The sequence below is a fragment of the Netta rufina genome, assembly GCF_964035555.1.
Source record: "Netta rufina genome assembly, chromosome: 3".
Taxonomy (NCBI): domain Eukaryota; kingdom Metazoa; phylum Chordata; class Aves; order Anseriformes; family Anatidae; genus Netta; species Netta rufina.
Window position 1 is genome coordinate 18,961,073 of NC_140125.1, and position 23,032 is coordinate 18,984,104.

Consider the following 23,032-nt stretch of genomic DNA (forward strand, 5'->3'; position numbering starts at 1 on the left):
GTTGAGTTATTAAGCAACAGTATGTTTTTCCACTGGTTTATTTTTCATCTCTGTTGAGGTTAACTGTGGGTACTTAGAGCTCTTTCTCCTGGAGAAAGATTATATATTGCTTAGGCAATGATTTTGTTCCACAGATGTTGCTGGGATTTCATCTTTTACAACATCTGTAGGAGTCTATATAAATGCTAGTTATTAAAGAAGTTAGTTGAGAAAGTTGAATTTTTTCATGTTGCCATGGGAATGTTGTATATGTCCTTTCTCTTGCTGTCCAAGATGAGGTGCAGAAGTACCCGCGGTGAAGGGGTAAGTGCAGCCAGCAGAGGCCTTTTGGCTGCTGACTTCTGCTTTGAAGAGTCTCTGTATGAGAGCATAAATTGCTTCCTCTCCGCTTGTCTTCATAAAAAGCACTTTGGTGTCTGTGTCTTCCTGCCCTAGTGGGCTCTGTAAGCAGTTGTAAGAATTGGCTCTTAAAAACTTTTGTTTTACTCTGGAGAGAATTCTTTTTGCCAGAGTTTTGAAATCCGTGTGTCATGGGGTTTAGCCAGGTGGTTTTCCAGATCCTAACCCGTGTTGTGCGTACAGGAACAAGGATGTGTTGTGGCACTGGGCACTAGGTCAAAAAATTGTAGTGGGTTATGTGTGTGCAGCACAGGGTGATGAATAACATGTATCAAGTTCAAAATGAAGTAAAATACTGTTTGAATGTGTTCGATTAACTGTTTTCCTCCATTTAATGTTTTCTTTCCAAAATAAGTTTTCATTGAACTCAAGGTATTTCTATACACAACGTCAAACCTATATTGCTGTACATTGTGTCTTTGAGTTTAAAAAACAGTTGGTGAAGTCATTAACACATTTCACTTTAAAACAGGCACTGAAGCCTAAGAAGATCTATTAAATTTTAATTTCTAGATTTCAGGTTGCATTTCAAAAATATGAAAAATTTTCTAAGTATTTTCTGAAAAGTAATAACACGGTAAAAAGGCTTTTCTTGCAATCCACATTGCTCTTCATAATACAAAAATATACATATCTAACCAGAAGCACTTTGCAGTCTGCCTCTGTCTGAAAAGCTGTTTTACATCTGTTCTGTGTGAACTGCTGTCATACAAGAATGATCCTTAAGTCTTGGTCTACATACACACTAATAGAAAATGGTAATTTTTATTCTCTCTTTCAGAAAGTACCAAAGCCCGCAGTAATGACTTTGCTGAAAAGAACGGACTTCGAAAATATGAGTATGTCTTACATCCGCGAACTACGGGATTCACGTTTGTGGTGGAATGTCTACGGGAAGGTAATGCTGCTCTGTGCTTGTGCACACTTCTTTGTCTTCAAGATAACCACTCTCAACACAGTTGTAGAAGTTGATATTCACAAGGCTGCTTGAAGTGATTTCGGAGATGCTTTATGTATACTGATCACACAAAAAAGGTTTTTGTTTGCAACCATACTTAAATGATTGTAACGTGGAGAGATTTGAGAGAGTTGATACGGGATGCTAATATCATCAGAAGATATGTATTGTACAAGATCAGTATTTTTGCATTTTTTAAATAGTGTAGTTTGTTTAGCAGTCTACCTCAGGAAAATAGCAAAAAAGAACCCAAGAACCTTATTGTCTATACCTTTCCTTAATCCCAACAGGGTGGTTGCAGGGTTCAGTCTGAACGTGCAGACGTGCTACACTGCCCTCTCTTAAAAGTAGAAGGAAAATCTTTTTGAGGGCAGAGAGCACACATTGGTGTATTCAATGGACAGTGGGAATGCTGAGCAACATGAAGATGCCCAGTGCTGCTAGCTTTTCGATGCAATGGTGGTTTGGAGAAGCTGTGTGAAATATGAGTTATGTTGCTTGGCAGCTCATTGGTTGAGACAATGTGTGGTACTTGCTTTTTACCTAGAAGTAATCTTCCATCCCTGTATTCATCTGGTGTTAGAGACTGAATCCAATTCCCAATATCAAGGGAGCAGAGTATAGAGGTGCAATTGCTTGTTAGAATGAAACATCTGGGGGTTGTTCTGGAAATGGGCATTTTGATGAGACTTCTGCCAGTCTCTAGGTCATAACTGTAACCATTATAATAATACTGATAGGGCAGCAATTCAAATACAGATGAGTGAATATTCATAGTATATATGAATGCATGGTTGAAGAAAATAAACATGATATAAGCATGATATAAAGTGACTTATTTATAGGTTCATTCTTCTGGGATAAGTAATTCCAGATCTTTACCACATATTGGTTACTCTGCCTGCCAAAGAGAGAAGTTTGAGATTATTAAAAAGAATAAGGACCTGCTGGTAGGTTTTTCCTTGCTAGAATTTTTAGCTTTTAGAAGTAGGGTTGACTTGCATTTTACCACATTCCTACTGAGCAGATACACCAAAATCATAGCAAATACTTTGATATTTTGTCCAACTGGACACTCTCTGTAAAGGACTATATATCTGTTTGACCACAGATATAGTCAATATATTTTTGACCATCTGACATTCAATGGACATTTTCATGTACTTTGAATGTTTATTACTCAATTTGCTGTAATGAAAAAATTGTCATACATGAAATTTCAAAAACTTGTTTTACTTAAAGCTTTTCAGCACTAGATTAACCTATTGCATAATAATATTTCTAGGGTGGAATAAATTTTAAGTTAAAGGAATGATTTCAACCTGAAATATTATCAACTTAAAAAATAGTAGATTCTATATTTACCTCAGAAATGAGCTTTTATGGCTATACAGTCATTTTCTATTTTTATAAGAATACTTTTCTCTTGTACAAGAGATGCAGAGATTCTCTCTTGCTTGAGAGATCTATGCAAATTTCCAGTGCTTTAAGCTCTACTTCTATTTAAGGCAGGCAAATGTTATGTGAAATGTTAACGTCCCTCTAGCACTGAATTCACTAGTTATTTGGTACAACAATAGCCATTATGAGCTACAAACATTATAACTGTAGAGTATTAGGTAGTAATGTATGTGTGAGAATGCAGTTCAGCTAGCATTTTAAAATACTAATTTATTATTTACTAATTTGAGACTTGTTTTTCAATTATTTGCAAGTGTGCCAGATATGGACAATTTATGTGGAAATATTTTATTTATATGGACAAGCCAACTGTAGTCACTTTACATTAAAACACTTTCAAGTATTACAGACCTGCCTATATATACACTATTTTGTATATAAAAGGTAGATGTCCAGGTGGTCATCTGTCCAGGTATAGATAGCACATAGCATTGACACCTAGCATTATCATCCAGCTCTGGTTTGACTGATTATTTGTACTATTTGAGTGCCTTTCGTACAATTCTAATTTCTGATACCAGCAGTAAGAAAAAATAAAAATAAAGTAAAAAACACCACAGGATTGTTAAGGACAGGGTGTTTACACTCTTTTCCATTTCTAAGGCTTGAAGTGTCTTAACTTTAGGTCTGAGCACGTTATTTTGCTCCCAAAATAGGCTGAGGAAGGGAGGGAAATGTCATTAGAAATGTAACTGGTTTTTGAATGTTAGAAAAAATAGTAATAATTTGACAAGAACACTGTTTAATATGCATAGATAGAATTACCTGTTATTACCTAAAAATAACTATTAGTGACCCTTCTGAATAGGAAATGAAGAACTGGGGAAAAAAATAATCTTCAGTTAAATGTTGCTTGTGTCTTAGCTAGGGAGTTGCTTCCTAGAGGAAGCACTAGCTATACAGTAACAACGTAACCCTGGTGGCTGTCAGGGTTTTTGTTCTTCATAGGTGGCAAAAATTTCTGAGCCATGCAAATTGATTTTTGCCAGTGATAATGAACACAGATTCCTCTGGCCTTCTTCTCGCTCTTCTATGGTCATTATTTCAACTACCTGATTAAATTATTAAATGCTGCTAAGGTGACTCCTAAGTAATTTCTGAGATTATGGGAGCTAAAAAAATATATATCTACTTAACCTCCACCAAAGAGACTGGCAAGAAAATTCTGAATCAGCACCTGGTAAAAAATTATTAGAGCTTTCTGCTGCATTTCTTTGGGTAAGTAATTCCAGATCTTTACCACATATTGGTTATTCTGCCTGCCAAAGGGAGAAGTTTGAGATTATTAAAAAGAATAAGGACCTGCTGGTAGGTTTTTCCTTGCTGGAAGCCTTGCTTGGCAAGGAAGAGTTGGGAAGTAGTAGAAGTAGTGAGCATAGGTGAGCATTTTTGGAAATACAGAGTCACATCATGTTTTGATATAAAAAAAGCAATGGAAAATGAACTCGAGACACCAAAATTAAGACTGCTCATGATTTTTTTTTTTTTTTAAAGTCTTCATTACATACCTCTCTTTGATCATTGCCTAAATTCTTATCAAATCCCTTTTTTGAGCTTGCAACTCAGAGTAGATGTCACACACGTGGAGTTACTTTTGGCAGAACTTGGATTAAGGGAAATCTTTACAACCTGTGGGTTTTTGAAAAATGACAGAAATAATCAAAAATTTAAATAAGACTTTTATAAGCATGCCTCTAACAAGGTTAATTAAAATCACTTCGGGTTTATTTAATGGTCATGATGTTCTGGTTTAAGATCCTTCTCTGAATGGTCAAGAAGGTTAATCAGAAATTAAGTTTAGGTTTTCAGGCCTGGTTGTATTTCATAAAGTTTTCCTAACATTTCAAATTATGTTGAAAGTTCACACGTCTCTAGTATTATGTTTCAAAGAGATTGAAAATTATACCTTTGAGTTTGATTCAATACTGTCTGGATTCATTGAATTGCATATATTATCTTAACATAATATCTGTAATTGTAGTCAAAGAGTCAAGGGAAAAAAGTAGTTTATGAATGTTTTCTTAAGCTTGCCTCATGGCTTTTAAGTATTTTCTCAGGACCAAATAAACAGTAAGGGTTCAGACAGAGCTAAGGTTTTAAAGCATCATTAGAAGATTGTTCGTACTATTGCAGGCAATCATTTCTGTTAACATTAAATTTTAATTGACCTCTTTTTGACACTTGCTATATGTCTTTAATACCTGGATGTCATTCATTCCTTCAAATATAAATCAAAGTAATACTAATTTCAGAGGGCATTATATTTGTGTTTTTTAAAGGAAAATCAACACAGGTGTGAAATGTGGGTCCATAATTAAGGGTTAAGGGCTGTATGGCTGAATGTATAAAATACGCTGATTCCTACTCTGACATGCAAAGTTTGTTTCCTCTTCACATAAACAGTGAGTAAGGCATGCAGGTCTTGAGAACAGAAGTGTCTGCAGAGGTTTTATTTGGTCCAATGGAACCACAGTGAAGCAGGTCTTCAGCAGTTTTCATGTTCGTGCCCGCTTCATATTCTGTTTAACAGAGATGCAGTACATAGAAAGGACCCATATCACATCACAATAAGATCTAGATCTGTTGTTCTAATGAAAGCTATCCTCACTTTTTATAATCTAACAGATTTCTGACTCCCAGAATGTTATGCTGGACCACTACCAAAGTCTCTGTGAGTTTTGTGGGGCCAGAGCTTGTACACTGACCAGCATTGATAAGCAGTGCAACCTCTCAGACCAGCTCTGACCTGTTTCTGGTGATTGTTTTGTGCATGTGTCAACTGAAACCACATTGTTTGGAAAACAGGAAGGTGTAAGTGGCCACATGAAGTCCTCAATCAACTAATTTCACATGTATGTCTGCCAGATTTGCAAAGATTAAGCAACAACTCTAAGATATCATTCCTCAATGCAAGGAAATTCTTTCTTCCCAAGCTGTTTTGCTCGGTGTATGTGTGCCTCCCAGAGTCATTTTATGAGTAAGACTGATAGTTAGAAATTGCAGAGCTGCTGCGAAAGAGCTTATAGCAATTCTTTAGCTGAAAATGCAGTTTTAAAGCTTTACTGTTTGGCATTGTAACTGTAATTGTACTTTCATAAGAATTGGAACCTGTGCAGTAAATAGCATAGCCTTTGATGTAGAAAATTATCTCTATATAAATTGAAGCTTGTATGCCTTTTATGTTTTGGAAGAAAATTCATAATAAATTAGTTCATAAAAACAAACAAACAAAAACCAATCAAAGGCCTTGCTCAAAAATGTCCTTTTGTCACTGGGCAGGTCTGTGAAATTCAGTGATGTAGAAAATCCAGGGGAGGCTATCATGCTTTGCTGCAGGCAGTGACAGTTCTCTCTGTAAGCAGGAGCATGGGAGAGGGCAGACTGACTTCTTCCAGAATTGTGCTAACCATCAATGATTACCAAATCTTGCAAACATCTGCATGAGCACACTTTGGCGTCATCTCAGAGCAAGCACCGGTTTTCTGTCAGATATTTTCTGGCCTGTGATGCACATTTTTTCCTCCCCTCTCTTTTTTCATATATTACTGGAGCAGTATTCACCTCACCTTTGTGTCAAGCAGCCCATTTTTTCAGTCATTCTAGGAAAGAGTTGTGTTTTTTTTCCAAGCTACTCTCATCTCTCAGACCCCATCCTTTCCTCTTTCCATCCTCCATTGTTTTCTGAGAATGGAGTGCAGCATTTCACTGCAGTATTTCCAGTATCTTCATGTCAGAACTGCTAGCTGTGGTGTTTGCAGTTTGACAGATTCTTGGGTTTGTTACCCACACATCCGTACAACTCATAGAAATATTTCAGGTTGTATGATCCTGAGCCTATCAACATCCATCAACTGAAGTAATCTTCTTACGCTCTCTTACATGTGCGTCATGGCTTGTGACAAGCAGATAAACCATGTAGCAGATCATTTTCCATTTACCTCCTCACAGGTTATTCCTAGTAGCTGTGCTAACCATGTTAAAAAATATATATATATTTGCCAGCAGTTAGGGGTTTTCAGCATTTTCCCTTCACTCAGAATACACAGTGTCTGTGATAAATGTGTGCTAATAATTGGCAAATGGGGACTTCTTAATTTCTACAACTGCAAGCCTAGCGTGATGGTAGCCAACCACATGGGTAGAAGTGAAGGTCTTGCTTGACAACAGATGAGTTCAGGAAAATGATGGTTCAGTAAAAGCTAAATAAATCTCTTCAGAATTAAAGATAATATTCTGATTTGATGACATTCATGATCTGATTGATTGTTTAAATCTGTCTTCTCTTCAGGACATTTTAATGAAAGATTATTCTGTTTGTTTAAGATTTTTGGCTAAATGGTGAAATGAATGTGTGTAATGAGGTATATCTGCTAGTCTAGACTTGGTCAGCATCTCTATGGGTGCTTATTTCAAAAGGTCAGTCATCTGATCAGATGGCATTTTTTTCATTATTTCTGTTCTTACAGTGTCCCTCACAGCAGTAAGGTTAGGTCACTGTAGTATCTTGGAATGCTTCTATGTTCCACTGAGTCCACACAAAACAAGAACCTGTCCCTTTGGTGGGCTTGTTCATGACATCCTTGTGACTGGCTTGATGCTAAGAAAGCCTACTGAATGATGTAAAAATTATCAAGGGGATTTTTTTTTTGTGTGTGTCTGTGTCAGAATACTGAGCTTTTTGTATGTTTGTTGTTGTTTTTGTTTGTTTGTTTGTTTTGTTTTTGTTATTTTTAGAGACTAATGGCTGCAGGACCTACAATAGGTGAGCCTCATGTAAAGTTCAAGATTATTACTGCTTGCTCTTGTCAGGCTATGATCCATGATTTTGCAGGTGTTGTTGGTTGCATTAGTAGTATAATTATTGCTGAAGTAGAAATTAATTACTCTAAAAGTCAGAATAGTATTGTTATCTATTTCACATGGCATTACCAGATGCTGTACACACCATATCCATTTCTCAGCTCTGTTTATTAATAAGGTAGATAATTGCTTCAAGAAGTCTTGAGCAGAGAGTAAACATACTTTTTCAGGACAAAATATTGCTTTAGTTTCAGTTAGGAGATGATGTTTCCTGATGTGTTTTGTTGGAAAAATTGCATCTACACACTGAATAGACTAATCCCAAATCAGTGTTGTATTGTAGAGGAGATTCTCGAACATATTTAATGAATTACCCACTCTTCCAATTTTTGCAGATGCTGGCTCTTTTCACTTCCATCAAGTTGTTATAAATGTATTTTTTTATTTCTGATATCACTTTTCTATATGAGTAATTGCTGGCAGGGGAGAAGGTCCATGGAGTATCATTTCAGTTACTGAAAATGTTGGAACCCTGAAGTTGTTGATATAGCTATCAAATCTGTAAGATAGTAATAAAACTTGCAATCTCCTCTAGTTGCAAAATTTAATCATCATTAAACTGTAAGCATTTTTTTTTCTTTCATTCCTTAATACTGTTGCAGCTTCATCATCTTCTTCCCTTTGCTCTCCTCCCAGTCCCCTGCCATTATTTTCAGGGTATACAAAAATTAGCCCAACGTCTTACTTTTCCAGGCTGACTCAGATCCCTGAGCTTGGCAGTCATTTGCACGACTCTGCTCCAGAGATGTTGAGAGCAGTTCCACATTCATGAGTCCTGGGTGTTGCTATGGTACTGATACTGCAAAACGAAAAACATACAAGGGCAGAGGAGCTTGGGAAAAATTGTAGTAGAGTATAAATGCTTTCTAAAATAGATTTTTATCAAAACACAAACTTCAGCATAAACTCAACTCTTCACCTAGTATGTAATCTGAAATATTGCTGTTTCAAGACATTTGTCAACCTTTTTCTGAACTGCAGGCTTCTGGAGGGAAGGAAATAATGTCTTTGCTGTTGATGTTCTCACCAAACTTTGGTAGAAGAGTTTCCCTCTGCTTGGAAGAGTTTCCCTCTGCTGTGTACGTGCCATGCCAATTCTTTGAAGATCTGTACAATGTGAATTAACTGTTATAATGAAGTATGTACAGATGCAAGGTTTGAACATATTTTCCCATAATGTCAGTGTCCTGTGGAATAGCTGCTAGCTGAGAACTGAGTTTAATGTACATTCTCTGTAGACATCTCTCTCCCCAGTCCCATTTCTTACTGTAAAAAGCTAGTGCTTGTATCTTAAAATAAACACCTCTGACGTACGTATTATCTACATGTAGGTATATGAAACACTGATTTTTTTTCTTTTGTGTTGCTGGTCATTGTTGATGTTGCAGTATGAGATTAAAAGCAAATGCTCTTAGTTTTTATGAAACAGTTGCAGAAGCAGGGGCCTGAGCATCCTTCTGGTTGGCTCATGCTGATAACCAGTCCTTTGCTGCACTGAAAGGAGCCAGCCTGTCCTGATGGTTTGTGGCATTATGGAGACAATAAGCACATCTATTAGGAGAAAAGCATTATATGCACAATAAATAAAAAGAAAGACATTCTCAAAAACGCTTCAGACACTTTGGAATTTGTGAGCAGTGGCGCGATTGTGTTGCCTGGAAGTTGCTATGGGTACTGATGTTGAAAAGCCAAACACACAGACCTTAGGGACACAAGTCCCATTTAAAATCCTATAAGAATTACTGTTCTTTAAATCTGCTGGGATGCTTCTAAAAAAATCTTCCCTCAGAAGGATTCTTTGCCTGAGTGCTCTCTGGGTTCATCAGCAGCACCACTGTGATTTAACCAGTCCTTCTTCTGTCTTCACTTACCTAAAAAAGCATTCCTTACAAAAGACCTGAAAGCTCCTTGGCTTTCTCTATGAACTCTTTGCTTTGCTCTTCTTACAGTGTGGATCAAAGAAAGAAATGAAACATATGCTCAGCAGCTATGTGGCTCCTTCTTTTCTTCCCATTCTTTGCATATTTGTGAGGACTGTGTCTTTTTGAGGCAGAGATTTTGGTTTTGTGCGTCTGAAACAGCCATCACACCAGTACACCAGTATTGTTGAAGCAGGTAGCAGTCAGTTAAGCTGCAGCTGTCTCACGTAGTGCACGCTGCATGTCCACAGCATTGGAAATATCTAATAAACTTGTTAATAATACATTCCAAACAATGCTGAGAAGCCATGGAGATTGATTAGGATTTATTCTACCTGTGGTGCTAATGAATTCAGTTGACATTACACACTGAGACATGCATGTAAGCATGCAATCATTTTTAAATTATATACGTAATCCCTGATTTTTAATAATTGTGTTGTACATGAGGAGAAAACATTTGGAAAGATTATTCACCTCCTTGACGGGATAAATTCTCTTGACTTTCAGTCCCATGCCTCTCACTGTTCCCCATGCATTTCATAACCACCCAGCAGCATATTCTTTTTCACATGTTCTTGTTTGGATAGCAGTGAGCAGTGCAGAACTCATTAAAATCGAACAGGGAAATGCTGATAGAATATAATGAGTCCATGGCTTGCATGGTGAGGTTTCTCATGTAAGGTACACTATTGCTTACATACAAAGGTGTGTATATATGTAGGGGTTTTGATGGGCTGTTTTCTGTCTTACTTGAAAAATTGTCTAGGATGAGGATCACATTCTAAAACCTTGTTAGTACAGTTAGAGAAAGAAATTATTTCTTATTCTTTGTGATTTTATGCAGTAAGGATATATCCCCCATAATTTTTTTAGGAGCAAAATGATTTCACTCTGCCACTCCCTCTGAACTGACTGAAAGCACCATAGCAAGATTAGGGCAGCATTACACACAAACCAAAAAACTTGTGGTAATGAAGCCAACATGGGGTCCAGCTAGCTCAGAATATGACCAAAGTGAGGACACTCAGTCTGCAAAATATCCTGGAGCGTCCTTAAACCATAAACCAGGGTGGCAGTGCTGTTTTTCAGAATGAGTTTGACTGTCTTGCTCCCTTGCCTCCTCTTAGCTGACAGAGGAACCCAGTTGGGAAGGTACATGTGGCTTGAAAAAAATCCAGGATTCACTAGCTGCATGCTCTGTCTTGACCTACAAGTCAATAGCCTCATAAGGTAATGTATGTTTTCAAAGTAAAATAAAGAAAAGGGTTGAATGCTCAGATTGCATAACTAAATGCCCAGAAACAAGAATTTCAGAAAGCAAGATTGAATGTAGCCCTCTTGTGGTGTATGCTTTTTAGTGAGAGAACAAAAGTGTTTTTGCCAGTCTGGTAATTTCATTGTTTTAGTTAAAGAGTTCTTGCAAATACAAAAGGATGAAAGTTCTGAAGATAGATGAAAGAAACAAGAGGGATTTGAGGATGTATACTGTGACAGTGCATTATGAAACCTAGATCTTATAAATAAAATAACGTTTTATATCTATGCATAATCCAGAGTATGTTTTAGGGAGCAGTGCAATATCAAATGGGTTATTTGAATAGGTTACAAAACAAGCATCTTCTAACTCCCAGATTTCATTCTCTTAAAAAAAAAAAATCATTCCAGTTTTCAAGTTGATATGTTTCTTCACTGACTTTCTTTACTAAATTGTATTTCTTCTTTATGAAGCAGAAGCATCATGTTGTATTTTCCTCCAGGAAAATGTTCAGGAATGTTGTCATTTTCTATGTATATCTCGTGTGGACAAATTCCAAGACTAGTTATCTTGAAAAGGAATACCAGTATAGTTTTTATTCCATAAAATAGTTTTTAAACTATTTTATAGTTTTTATTATTTATTTATAGTTTTTATTGTGAAGTATAACACTTCACAAAAAGATTTCTGTTTAAAAAAAAAAAAAGCAAAACACAAACATAACAGTAAGGAGCAAATTATGAATAAATAATAAGAAGATGAATAACATGCTCAATGGCTTTTGTCACAAGATAAACAAAGGCTATTGAAAAGCCTTGCTATTTTCTGAACAGCCTTGAATAATATGGACCCCACTGACAAACTTGCTGTCTTTAGGCCAGTTTGCCAGCTGGTGGCTCTCAAAGGAATTTGTTTTGAATGGGTTATGTGCTTGAGTTATCATGTCTATCAGAACTGAAAGGAGACCACTGTCAAGTAAAGCTGCCAAAGGAAGCGGGATGGACAGTAAAATCTCCACCAGAACTTTGAATGGCGTGCTGGGCAGGGTGCAGGAATCTGGGGTAATGGGTCCTACTTGTGCATGCAGTTGTAGCTTTTCCATGAACTTTTGTCAGTATTTGAAAGTAAATGAATGCAACACCAGGTCTAGAAAGGAAGTATGAATTAATTTCCACTAGGAAAAAAACAAAAACAAAACAGCAGGTAGTCTTTTTGTTAACCAAAGATAAATTTTGGTCCAAAGTGCCTAGCCCAAGAGCAGTAGATGTGAGCACAACTTAGTCCCAAAGCTGTAAACTGCTGTAAGCATCTTAGTAAGGAGGAAAATGACAAAGTTGTTGATATCAGGCCTGTGCCCTGGCTATTGCAGTACCTCAATATTGCTTAGTCTTTGTGTACTAAGAATAGAAACATTGGGTTTTGTGGGAGGAAACAACAGTTCTATCATATTTCATGTTTGAGGTAAGAATTCCTTTGCAGGGATTTTTCTGGAATTTGGTGCAAAGTTATGTTAGGTAATTCTAAGTGTCTGTTTTGTTGTTCAACTCTCTATGTCCTTCACTTGTTGAAAATGGTGGAAAATTTCAAACTGTACTGGGATAAGGTTCTGGATCTGTCATTGTGCAAGACAAAAAATTGTATAATATTTTTATACAAAAAAAATAATATTCTAGTGTTTCAAGTAGATATTCTTGATCTCAATGAAAATTCCTCTGTCTTGTATGTCCATATGTTGGAATAGGTAGAATGACTTGAAGAGAAGGTAATACAAAGAAGGTGAAGAAGGTCAGCATTTAGTTGTCTGTGTTGAATGCTCGTTTAACTTCAGTGGACTGGGTGCCTATCACATAAATGAAACGTGCATCCCCTTTAAGTATAGTAGATCAGAAAAAAGTATGAAGACACAGGAGAGGTGAAGATGGGTAGGAAATTGCTATTCATCTGCTGAATGAAAACTTGATGTTAAATAACATCTCATTATGTTTCACTGTTCGAAATGTGGTAAGGGTTGCAGGCACTAATTATCTAGCAATGGATGGTGACATGGAAATATATTCAATATACACAGCTAACCATGAATGCTTGATGAATGCAAAAGAATCTAATTTTTATGTAAATTAAGCAATGTTGAAAGTGGCAATATAATAAGCAACAACACTGTTTTGCATTTGAATAGAACAAAGCAGCAAATTCATGCTTGAAATAGATCCTTTCTTCTTAAATCTTCTTTTCCTGAGTAGGTATTTTAATGTATGTTTTACACAGAGTAGAACTGTGGTCTTCATAAGTATTGTCTTGTACAGAAACAGACAAGTTAACCTTTCAAAAGCCAATTTAGTTCTGTGTTGGGTGTCATGTCACCATTTGTTGTTTTCAGTGATTAAAGGGACTAGTGTTGAATCAGTGTGATAAGCAGTCATAGTTAATGCCAAGATTTTGAAAAGAGTAGCTTATTTCCAAGCCTTCGTGGAAGTAATGAAGGGGTGCTTCCCCCTGGCATATGGGCTGGGCTGGCAGAGGTGGAGATGGTGTCAATCCAAGGGTGGCTGAACCGTGTGGCTTCCCCAGGTGAACAACTCCAGCCAAAATTCAGCCAAGAGCTAGCTTGTTATCTGCAAGACAGGAAACTCATTCGTGGTGGTTGAGTGTAGAATAAAAACAGGCTTCAGGAGAAGGAAAAAGTGACAAAAGGTGTGTTTAGCTTTCTACTGTAGAATACTCCATGCCTGGCAGTGCTTAGCCTGACTCCATATGCACTTTTTATTTATGCTGCTTGCTTGCTTCATGTCAGAATTGCCCATGAATATATAAAAAGTTATAAATCTAGATTATATAGAGTTTTTTTTTTTGACTCTCTTCAAGCTGTAAGTCTTTGGAGTGAGGGTATTAAAACAATTCTTAATTGCATATTAATATGCACAGGTGTAAACAAAATTCAGAAGCTGTTCAAGAACCTTTGGCACATTTCAGTGGAAAGCATATGGCTATTCAATTTTGATATACAAATCCCAAAGCATTTAGATCAGCATCTGCCAAATTGTTTGTCATGACAATGTTCAGCTTGGAGCAGAAAATTTAGTCCTATTCCTTCTTTCTAATCTACTGCTGAATTTGATTAGTTTAGCCACTATTCAGCTTTCAGTAAGACAGGAGTCCTTAATCAGTGGTAAATGGACTGCCAGAGGCATGCAGGACACAATCATTTGCCTGTATGTTTTGCAGTTCTAGGTATTAAAAAGTCTTTGAAATGGCTGTGCACAAGTGTGTTAGGGATGCTTTAAAAAATAGTAGAAGCATCAACTGAATTTTGTAATGCCCAAAATAAGACTACTGTTATCATAAACAGTTGGTATGTGCAAACGTTGTAGTTGAGGCTTTAACACTTGTGCTGCAAGTCAGAATGGCAAAATCCTATTTCTTTTCTTTGCTTCTTTGAAATGTACAATTTTTATATGTTCAAGTCCAAAATGAATGATTAATTTCATTTTATGAATGCCTGAGAAACAGAATCAAAAAAATTATAGTGAAGTACCTTTACGGTTGCTAATGAGCACTGCTATAATAAGTCTAGAGCTCTAAGAATTAGTCTAAGAGCTTTACAGTTTTGAATCTTTCTTACAAAATCAGGTCTGGGCTTTAAAAGCAGATGAAACCTTTTGTATTTGAAGGGTTAGTGTATTTTTTTAAGGGTGAGGTCAGATTTGATTTTATCACTTTTCAGCAGCCAGTATCATGACATTGTAAGTGTTTTATTCCATTTGTTTGGGCACTGGTAATTTTATTCTGATGAAACCAAGAGTGAAAGCAAGACTTAAAAAGAAAAAACATAATGCTTGGCAAATTTGGCACTCAAAGTCAGAAAATATCACAAAGCTGTTTGTGGAATCTTATTTTGGCTTTCTTATACCTATGTACAAGATGATCTGGTTCTTAACTAAATGGTTGCATGCCATTCTTCCCCACACACATCCTTTCCTTCAATGAGCACTCACTGAAGGAGCAACTTTTAAATATTTTGTTTTCTCCTCGTCTTCAGTGTATGGCCCCAGGGCTTATGTACTGCACATTTCAAGCTCTTCTCTGAAAACAGAATGTTCATATAATCATTTCTGCTGCTTGCTGCTCTAGTACAAGAGTGCTTCATGATCTTAAAGGAATTTATTTTCACTGTGTCTGTATTTATCTCACACACGTGGGAAATTGAAGCCCAGCCAAATTAAGGTCAGATTTACTGCCTGGTTTTAGGTACCTATGGAATTATTTTACAGTCATAGTGCTTTCCATGTTCAAAGCAGAGCTTCCCCTGGCTGCATTTGGGAATGCCCAGCAGTACTGTAAAACTCACCCTAGAAATTTTCAGTCAGACAAATGAGAAGATGAGAAATTAAAGTCTATTTATGAAATAGGCAGAAATTCTCCAGAGTTTCATTTAGCATTAAATGGATTGAGACTCAACCACTTTTGTGGTTTAACCTGGCTGGCAGCTAAGCACCACACAGCCGTTCACTCACCTTCCTTGCCCCTCCCAGTGGGATGGGGGAGAGAATTGGGAAAAAAAAAAAAAAAAAAGTGAAAGCTTGTGGGTTGAGATAAAGACCGTTTATTAGGACAGAAAATAAAATAATAACAATAAGGGTAATAGTACTACCTACTAATAATGTGTACAAAGCAAGTGATGCACAGTGCAACTGCTCACCACCTGCTGACCAATGTCCAACCTATCCCCAGCAGCCGGTCCCCCCCACCCCACACAGCCCCCCTATGTTAATTGTCCAGCATGATGCCAGATGGGATGGAATACCCCTTTGGCCAGTTTGGGGCAGCTGTCCTGGGTCTGTCCCCTCCCAGCTCCTGCTGCACCCCCACACTGCCCGCTGGCAGGACAGAGCGAGAAGCTGAAAAGTCTTTGGCTTTTCAGTCCATCAGCGTGTGATCAACATTATTCTCTTCCTAAATCCAAATCACAGCACCATACCAGCTACTTTTCCTTGAACACCCCCAGGGACAGTGACTCCACCACCTCCCTAGGCAACCCATTCCAATGCCTGACTGCTCTTTCCAAAAAGACATTTCTCCTCATTTCCAACCTGAACTTTCTCTGGTGCAACTTGAGGCCATTCCCTCTAGTCCTATCACTGGTAATCTGTGAGAAGAGGCTGACCCACAGCTCCCCACAGCTTCCTTTCAAGTAGTTGCAGAGAGCAATGAGGTCTCCCCTGAGCCTCCTCTTCTCCAGAACAAACAACCCCAGCTCCTTCAACCGCTCCTCACAGGACTTGTGCTCTAGGCCCCTCTCCAGCTTCGTAGCCCTTCTCTGGACACGCTCCAGGGCCTTGATGTCCTTCTTGTAGTGAGGGGCCCAAAGCTGAACACAGTACTCGAGGTGTGGCTCCACCAAACCAGGGTACAGGGGCCGATCACCTCCCCGGTCCTGCTGGCTGCACCATCCCTGACACAGCCAGGATGCCGTTGGCCTTCTTGGCCACCTGGGCACACTGCTGGCTCATGTTCAGGCGAGCATCAACCAGCACCCCCAGATCTTCTTTGTCTGCACAGCTTTCCAGCCACTCCACGCCAGCTGGATTTCCCTCTGTTCACCACCACTCTCTGGGCCCGGCCATCCAGCCAGTTTTTACCCCAGCACAGAGTGTACCTACCCAAGCCATGGGCCACAGCTTCTCCAGGAGAATACTGTGGGAGACCGTGCCAAAGGCCTTGCTGAAGTCTGGGTAGACTACGTCAACAGCCTTTCCCTCATCCACCAGGCGGGTCACCCAGTCACGGAAGGAGATGAGGTTGGTCAGGCAGGGCTCGTCTTTCATGACATGCTGGCTGGGCATGATCCTCAGCTTGTCCTACACATGCTGTGCGATTGCCTTCAAGATGATCTGTTCCATCACCTTTCCTGGCACCAAGGTCAGGCTGACAAGCCTGTGGTTCCCTGGGTCCTCCTTACAACCCTTCTTATAGATGGGCATCACATTAGCAAGTCTCCAGTCAGCCAGGACCTCTCTGGATGATCGTGACCACTGATAGATGATGGAAAGCAGCCCAGCAATCACATCCACCAACTCCCTCAGCACCCTCCGGTGGATCTCATCTGGCCCCATGGACTTGTGACAGTCCAGGTGGAGCAGCAGGTCTCTAACTGTTTCCACCTGAACTGGGAGTGTTTTTTCTGCACCCCATCCCAGACTTTACTAGTACTTTACTAGTCAGACCAGTTATCCTTGGGGATAACTGGTCTGACTAGTAAATACAGATGTAAAGAAGGCATTAAAAACCTCAGCATTTTCCCTATCCTCAGTAGTCATGTACTTCACCATGTGCAGTAAAGGATGGAGATTCTCCTTGGCCCTCTTCTCCCCGTTAACAAATTTGTAAAAACATTTTTTGTTATCCTTTACCATATTGACCAGGTTGCGCTCATGCTAGGCTTTAACCTTTCTCATTTTTTCCTTGCAGATGCTTGCAACTTCCTTGTACTTTCCCGAGTTGCATGTCTCTTCTTCCACTGAACATAAATTCTCTTTTTCTCCCTGAGACTCAGAAAAAGAAGGTCTTTTCTTTAGCTTTAGTCTTTAATGTAGTTGAATTGCTTTAGCTGTGATTGTGGTACCCCGTCTTCCCTTCAGAGAAATTAATCTGAGGCTAAAAGAGCCCAGAAATTTAAACCACTGCAGTCCAAGCGGCTTGAACTTGATGTTCTGTGTAGCAGTTATAGCAAGGTATTGTAATGAGAGTCCTGGGAAATTGTAATGTGGAGGTACTAACTCTACCTTGCAGGAAAAGAAATTGGTTGTTGCCATCTGAGTTATTTCATACTGATGTGAAATGGGTATTCAGGAACTGTATTTTTAGACCAAATAACCCAATCTGGACTGGACAGCTTGTCCTACTTTAATTTTTGCTTGATCAGGAGAACGTATGATATGTTGGCATTGCACTGTGCAGACTCAATCCAACCAAACCATCTAAGGCTAGTTTGTTAGGATATCGTCTTGTAATATGAAATGTCTTTTTGTGAAAAGAATGTGAAGAATTCTATTACTAATAATGTCTTACCCTTTATGGCTAAAGTTGTTTTGCTCCCTTCCAAGATGAATGCAGTTGTCACCGACTCCAGGGAGGATCTACTGCTTTTCTGTCTGCTTGCTCTTTCAAGACTGGCTCCTTAGCTCTGTAGAAATACATAAAGCTTTGCTGAATTACATCCAGTCAAGAATTTTCAAATATCTGAGAATACATTTGTTTTAACCAGAATATTGGGGTTTGCACTGTGGAGGTTCAGATTTTTATTTTTCAGCCGAACTTCATTAAAACAAAGCAGAAAATGATTCTAAAGTTAGCTTGCATCTGAACAAGTTGCAAAACTTAGAGGGAGATGATGGAGGTAATTTTTATTCCACACAGAAACTAACCAACATCATAGATTTTTATGCATTTAAGCCAGTGCTGCCACCTGGGAAAAATACAGGAAAAGGACTGTTTTTCAACTGCTGTATTCTTTTTGATACAATTCACCATTTGGCCTGCAAATGCTGGTGTCAGCAGTGCTGGTGGGGGAGGAATGTGGCATGCCAATATGAGGTTGAAGCTGTTGTATTTTGATGGCAATGCCAACTTAATTGCTACAGCTTAGCCTAAGCAGCAGGACAATTAGGCAAGTTGACAAAAGAAAAATAATGAATTCTTGAAAGTTGGCACCTGAGGTAGACACCTGGCAATTCCAGATCTCCACAAAACCTCCTTGCCTTCATGTATCCTCTAGGCTGTAAAATAAATTGGTAAATTTGGTCCCTTGGCACTTTGTATATGCTATAAAATTACAGATGTTGTATGATTGAAGTCCTCTTCTGTTTATTAAACAACGGGAGTAAGAACAAAAACAAAATGTTCCACTACTTGTGGCTGTTATCGTGTAATTAAAAGTATGTCACTTGAAATTAGTAGAACAGCAATATCCCATGCTTTGTAATGGCCATAATAAAGAAACAGGTATGATAAAATCATGACATGGTTTATGCCATGCTGTATTTCATGCGACATAGGATCATTCTGAGATTATCAACTGTCCAGCTCACACCAGAAAACCAAACAAAATTCCTTCAAGAGAAATGAGGTAACTTTTGTACTTTGTTTGGTATTTTTCCCAACAGTTGCAATTTTTGTGTTGCTTAACTGAGAGATCACATAATAGCAGTTTAATGCATGAGCATTTTAAAAAGAGCACTAAAAGCCAAACGCCTGCATACAGCAAACTTTCTATAAAGAGTCACAGTTCAGCTGTCTGCCAGTATGGTTGTGGGGGGAGAAAGTGGCTTTCCTCATGAACATCCCAAGAGTTCAACTTTTCAGAATTGCATTCACAGGATTGCTTTTAAGATTTGAAGATTAATTATTTGCACCTATAATATAAAATCTTCTGCCTAGGCTGACTGTTGTTCTGGAAAATCAAGAAATCAGCTCATTTTGTACTGACCTGTATAGCTTCCCTGAAAGTATCTATTGATTTGAAATTCCTGAGGAAATACATAGTCAGTTGAAATAAGTGAATATGTTTTTGAAAGACAACAAAAGAATGGCTTACAAGGTTTACATCCTTGTAAAACCGTGATAACCCTTCTTCTCTGAATTTCCAAAAGAGAGAGCCACTATTGTTTTTTCTTGGCAGGAACTTGAAATTCAAAGCCTTCCCCAGTAAAGGGTTTCCTCAGAATGATGTCTTTTAAAGTCTATTAATCCATTGAAGGTTTTGATACCATTTCTTACGTAAGGATTTTGTTTGGGAAGACAACGTTTTGCCTGTTTCAATTGTGTTTATCCTCCCTTCCTCCTCCTCCTGTTTATTTTCTAGGAAAGGGAACATATAAGTGTTTGGTTAAGCTAAAGCATGTATTTAGTGGTTTCCTTAATTAGATCTTGCTTCCCCCTCTCTCCTACACCACCCAACTTTTTGTTTATGAGTCAGACTAATTTGTAAGTACTAAAAGTATTGCAATCTACAGATTGTCCTTTCCCCAATGACTTTCCTCTATGTCTGACTTAAAATTGAAATGAAATGTATCTGTGAGGCCCTTTGCAAACTTTGTCTTTCCACACCACATCATAGTCACTCATGAAAGTCTGACTCTTTATGTGGCACAATGCTGTTCTTTATGTGGCAGGTGATTTTCCTCCATTGCACTGTAATCCTGAAATACTGGTGCCATGTCGTGCGCTTGGGGCACAGCAACCCCATGCAATGCTACAGGCTTGGGGCAGAGTGGCTGGAAAGCCATGCAGAGGAAAAAGACTTGGGGGTGCTGATTGATGCTCGCCTGAACATGAGCCAGCAGTGTGCCCAGGTGGCCAAGAACACCAGCAGCATCTTGGCTTGTATCAGAAGTAGTGTGGTCAGCAGGACTAGGGAGTGATTTTCCCCCTGTACTCAGCTCTGGTGAGGCCACATCTCAAATACTGTGTTCAGCGTTGAACATCTTCACTACAAGAAGGACACTGAGGTACTGGAGCATGTCCAAAGAAGGGCAGTGAAGCTGGTGAAGGGTCTAGAGAACAAGCCTTAGGAGAATCAGCTGAAGGAGCTGGGGTTGTTTAGCCTGGAGGAGAGGAGGCTTAGGGGAGACCTTATTGTACTTCCCAATTACCTTAAAGGAGTGAGGTAGGTGGGGATTGGGCTCTTCTCCCAAGCACCAAGTGATAAGACAAGAGGCAATGGCCTCAAGTTGTGCCAGGGGAGGATATTAGGATATTTGGGTTGGATATTAGGAAAAAAGTCTTTACTGGAAGGGTTGTGCAGTATTGGAGCAGGCTGCCAGTTGAGTGACCATCCCTGGAAGTCTTCAAGAAACGTGTAGATGTAGAGCCTAGTGACATGATCTAACAGTAGTCTTGGCAGTTTAACAATTGGGCTTTCAAGTGTAATAGCTGTGAAATGTCTATCATAGGCTGGTAAAACTACTCACAAGATCCTAATCCTTTAATTAGAGTAGCTATGTGAAACCTTGGTTCTCCTATCATTAATTAAAACCTGTATCAAAACTGACATATATGGTTTGTGTGTGTGTGTTTGGAGTTTTTATTCTATTCTTTTGTTACCTTAAATGGGACTTCGGTATTCATGTATTGTCTGTTTTTATTCAGTCTTAATTTCTTTGAGTTTAGATTTTTTTTGAGGATTCCCATTATTGATGCATTAAAGAATATCATGGACAGAGGTTACCAAAAAAGGGTGTGACTTGGGAGTGAAGTAAATTTAGCACATCCACATTTTATTAAATTTATGACTCATAAAATGCTCAATATTTCACAAAATAGCCAACTGACCCTCATTTTGCTTATGCTGATGGATATCCTGAAGTTTTGCCAAATAGTTTTGGAATTATATCCTCCAGAAAATAATACAGTCTATTAAAAGCTTGAATGTGACCTTTTCTCCTTTCTCTTCTCTCTGACCTCTATCTCTGGACCCATCCTGTATTGAAAACCCTCTATTCATTTGGGAAGAGGATTACACCTCCTGCACACACACCCTCGGTTGTATTTTAGTAGATATAAAAATGCACAATTTTTACATGCAACACCATCTGTCTTTCTGCATCTTTGTTTCTGCAGCTAGACAATCTATTTTCATATGCAGATACTAAGGAGATGAAGCTCCTCAACCAGAAACTGTTGAATTGTTAAGGTGTGGGTTTTTGGTTTTGTTTTTTTAAATCCTGATATGAAATGTGCCTTTTTGTTTTATTTTGTTTTGTTTTGTCTTTCATAGAGCTGTTGGTATTGTAAACTGGAAATTCACAGGGATGCATGTGTCTGTGGCATATGATGCTGTCAGCTCTTCCGTAGTTTTTTCCTGTTCATGGACTGGAGAACGTTTCAGATTGAGATGACCAGCTGGAGGGAGAGTAATGCCAGCATACCCTACTGGGATTTTGATCGCTCTATATTCTGTTAATAAAATACAGGGTCTGTATAGCGACACAGAATAGCTTGGAAATGTTACATAATCACTTCTTAGTGAAGGTTAAGAGTCTGTAAGAAACAACTTAAGAAGTATTATTTTTAAATCATTCAATTTCAGAAAACTATAGGTAGTTGTACACAGATGTAGTTTTCAAAATCACTTCATATGTGTGCACTCACCTACAGCAACTCATTGCAGCAACTGCATGTGCAAAGAGAAAGTGACCTCGGATCTGTATTCTTCATCCTGTATTACTGTGTCTGAGAAAGTCAAACAATATATGTGAGGAGGGAATAACGTTATATAATGCTCTGTTGTATAACGTGGTGCTTCTCTTATTCACTTACTATCTCAGCAATTATATTTGTCCACTTTATGGCTTACTTTGCTTGCACAGAATAGGATTTGTGGATTGACGGAAATAAGGGGAAATGAAAGATATAGGTGGCACAGTGAAAATTAATAAGCATACACAAAGGGGTTGTAAATTGTTCAAGGTGCTGGTGCCTGTGTATATAAATACACACATATGAGAGGTTAAGGAAGGTTCTTTAAATTTTAGATCCTAATCCAGCAATTTCATTTGTGGTCAGGGAACTGCACAAATACACAAATCAAGCTATGCACATGTGATTGCACAGGACTGGTAGTGCATTAGGTTTCTGAAAATAAAAATAAGCAGTTTGTAACCAAAATAGATGAATTCTGTAATTCATCTTCTGCCAGTATCTTCTTTCTTTTAAACATGTTGAAACACAATATATTTCTATTAGGTAACCTGTCAACTAAAAAAAATGCTTCTGTTTTTATCATTTTTTTCCACCAAATGGATTTTGCGTGTTCAATAGAATGCTGTCAGTAGCCACTCTCTGTCCAATTCAAATCATTTTTATTTGAAAACAAGAATAAAAAGATTCAACTTGCTTTTTAAAAACATATAAACGTACAGATACAGCAATACACACACATTTAAATAAAAATTTAAATACTTGAGTTGCATTCTTTTTCAGGTTCAAGTTTAATAGATTTTGCTATATGGAATAAATATTTTCAGAATGCCAGAGCAAGTTAAATTTGTGAGTGCTTTTCTCTTGCAAATAAAATCAGGCCACTTATTCTGTAGCAGCTGGGTGAGGGTCTTTTTTACACACAGAACATTCATTGCTGTAATGTGGTTAAGGAGCGAAGAGTTTGAAACAACCAAATACAGT

At 38.2% G+C, this 23,032-nt stretch overlaps 1 protein-coding gene across 4 annotated transcripts in view; it reads left to right on the plus strand.

Moving 5' to 3' along the window:
* Window positions 1-23,032, plus strand: part of LCLAT1 (lysocardiolipin acyltransferase 1) — a 91,463-nt gene that overhangs the window by 45,550 nt on the left and 22,881 nt on the right. For all 4 annotated transcript variants that reach the window (XM_084285188.1, XM_084285187.1, XM_084285185.1 and 1 more), the window contains exon 6: window positions 1,181-1,297. In XM_084285188.1, coding sequence (XP_084141314.1) covers window positions 1,181-1,297 — 117 coding nt within the window. The remainder of the gene's footprint in view (window positions 1-1,180; window positions 1,298-23,032) is intronic.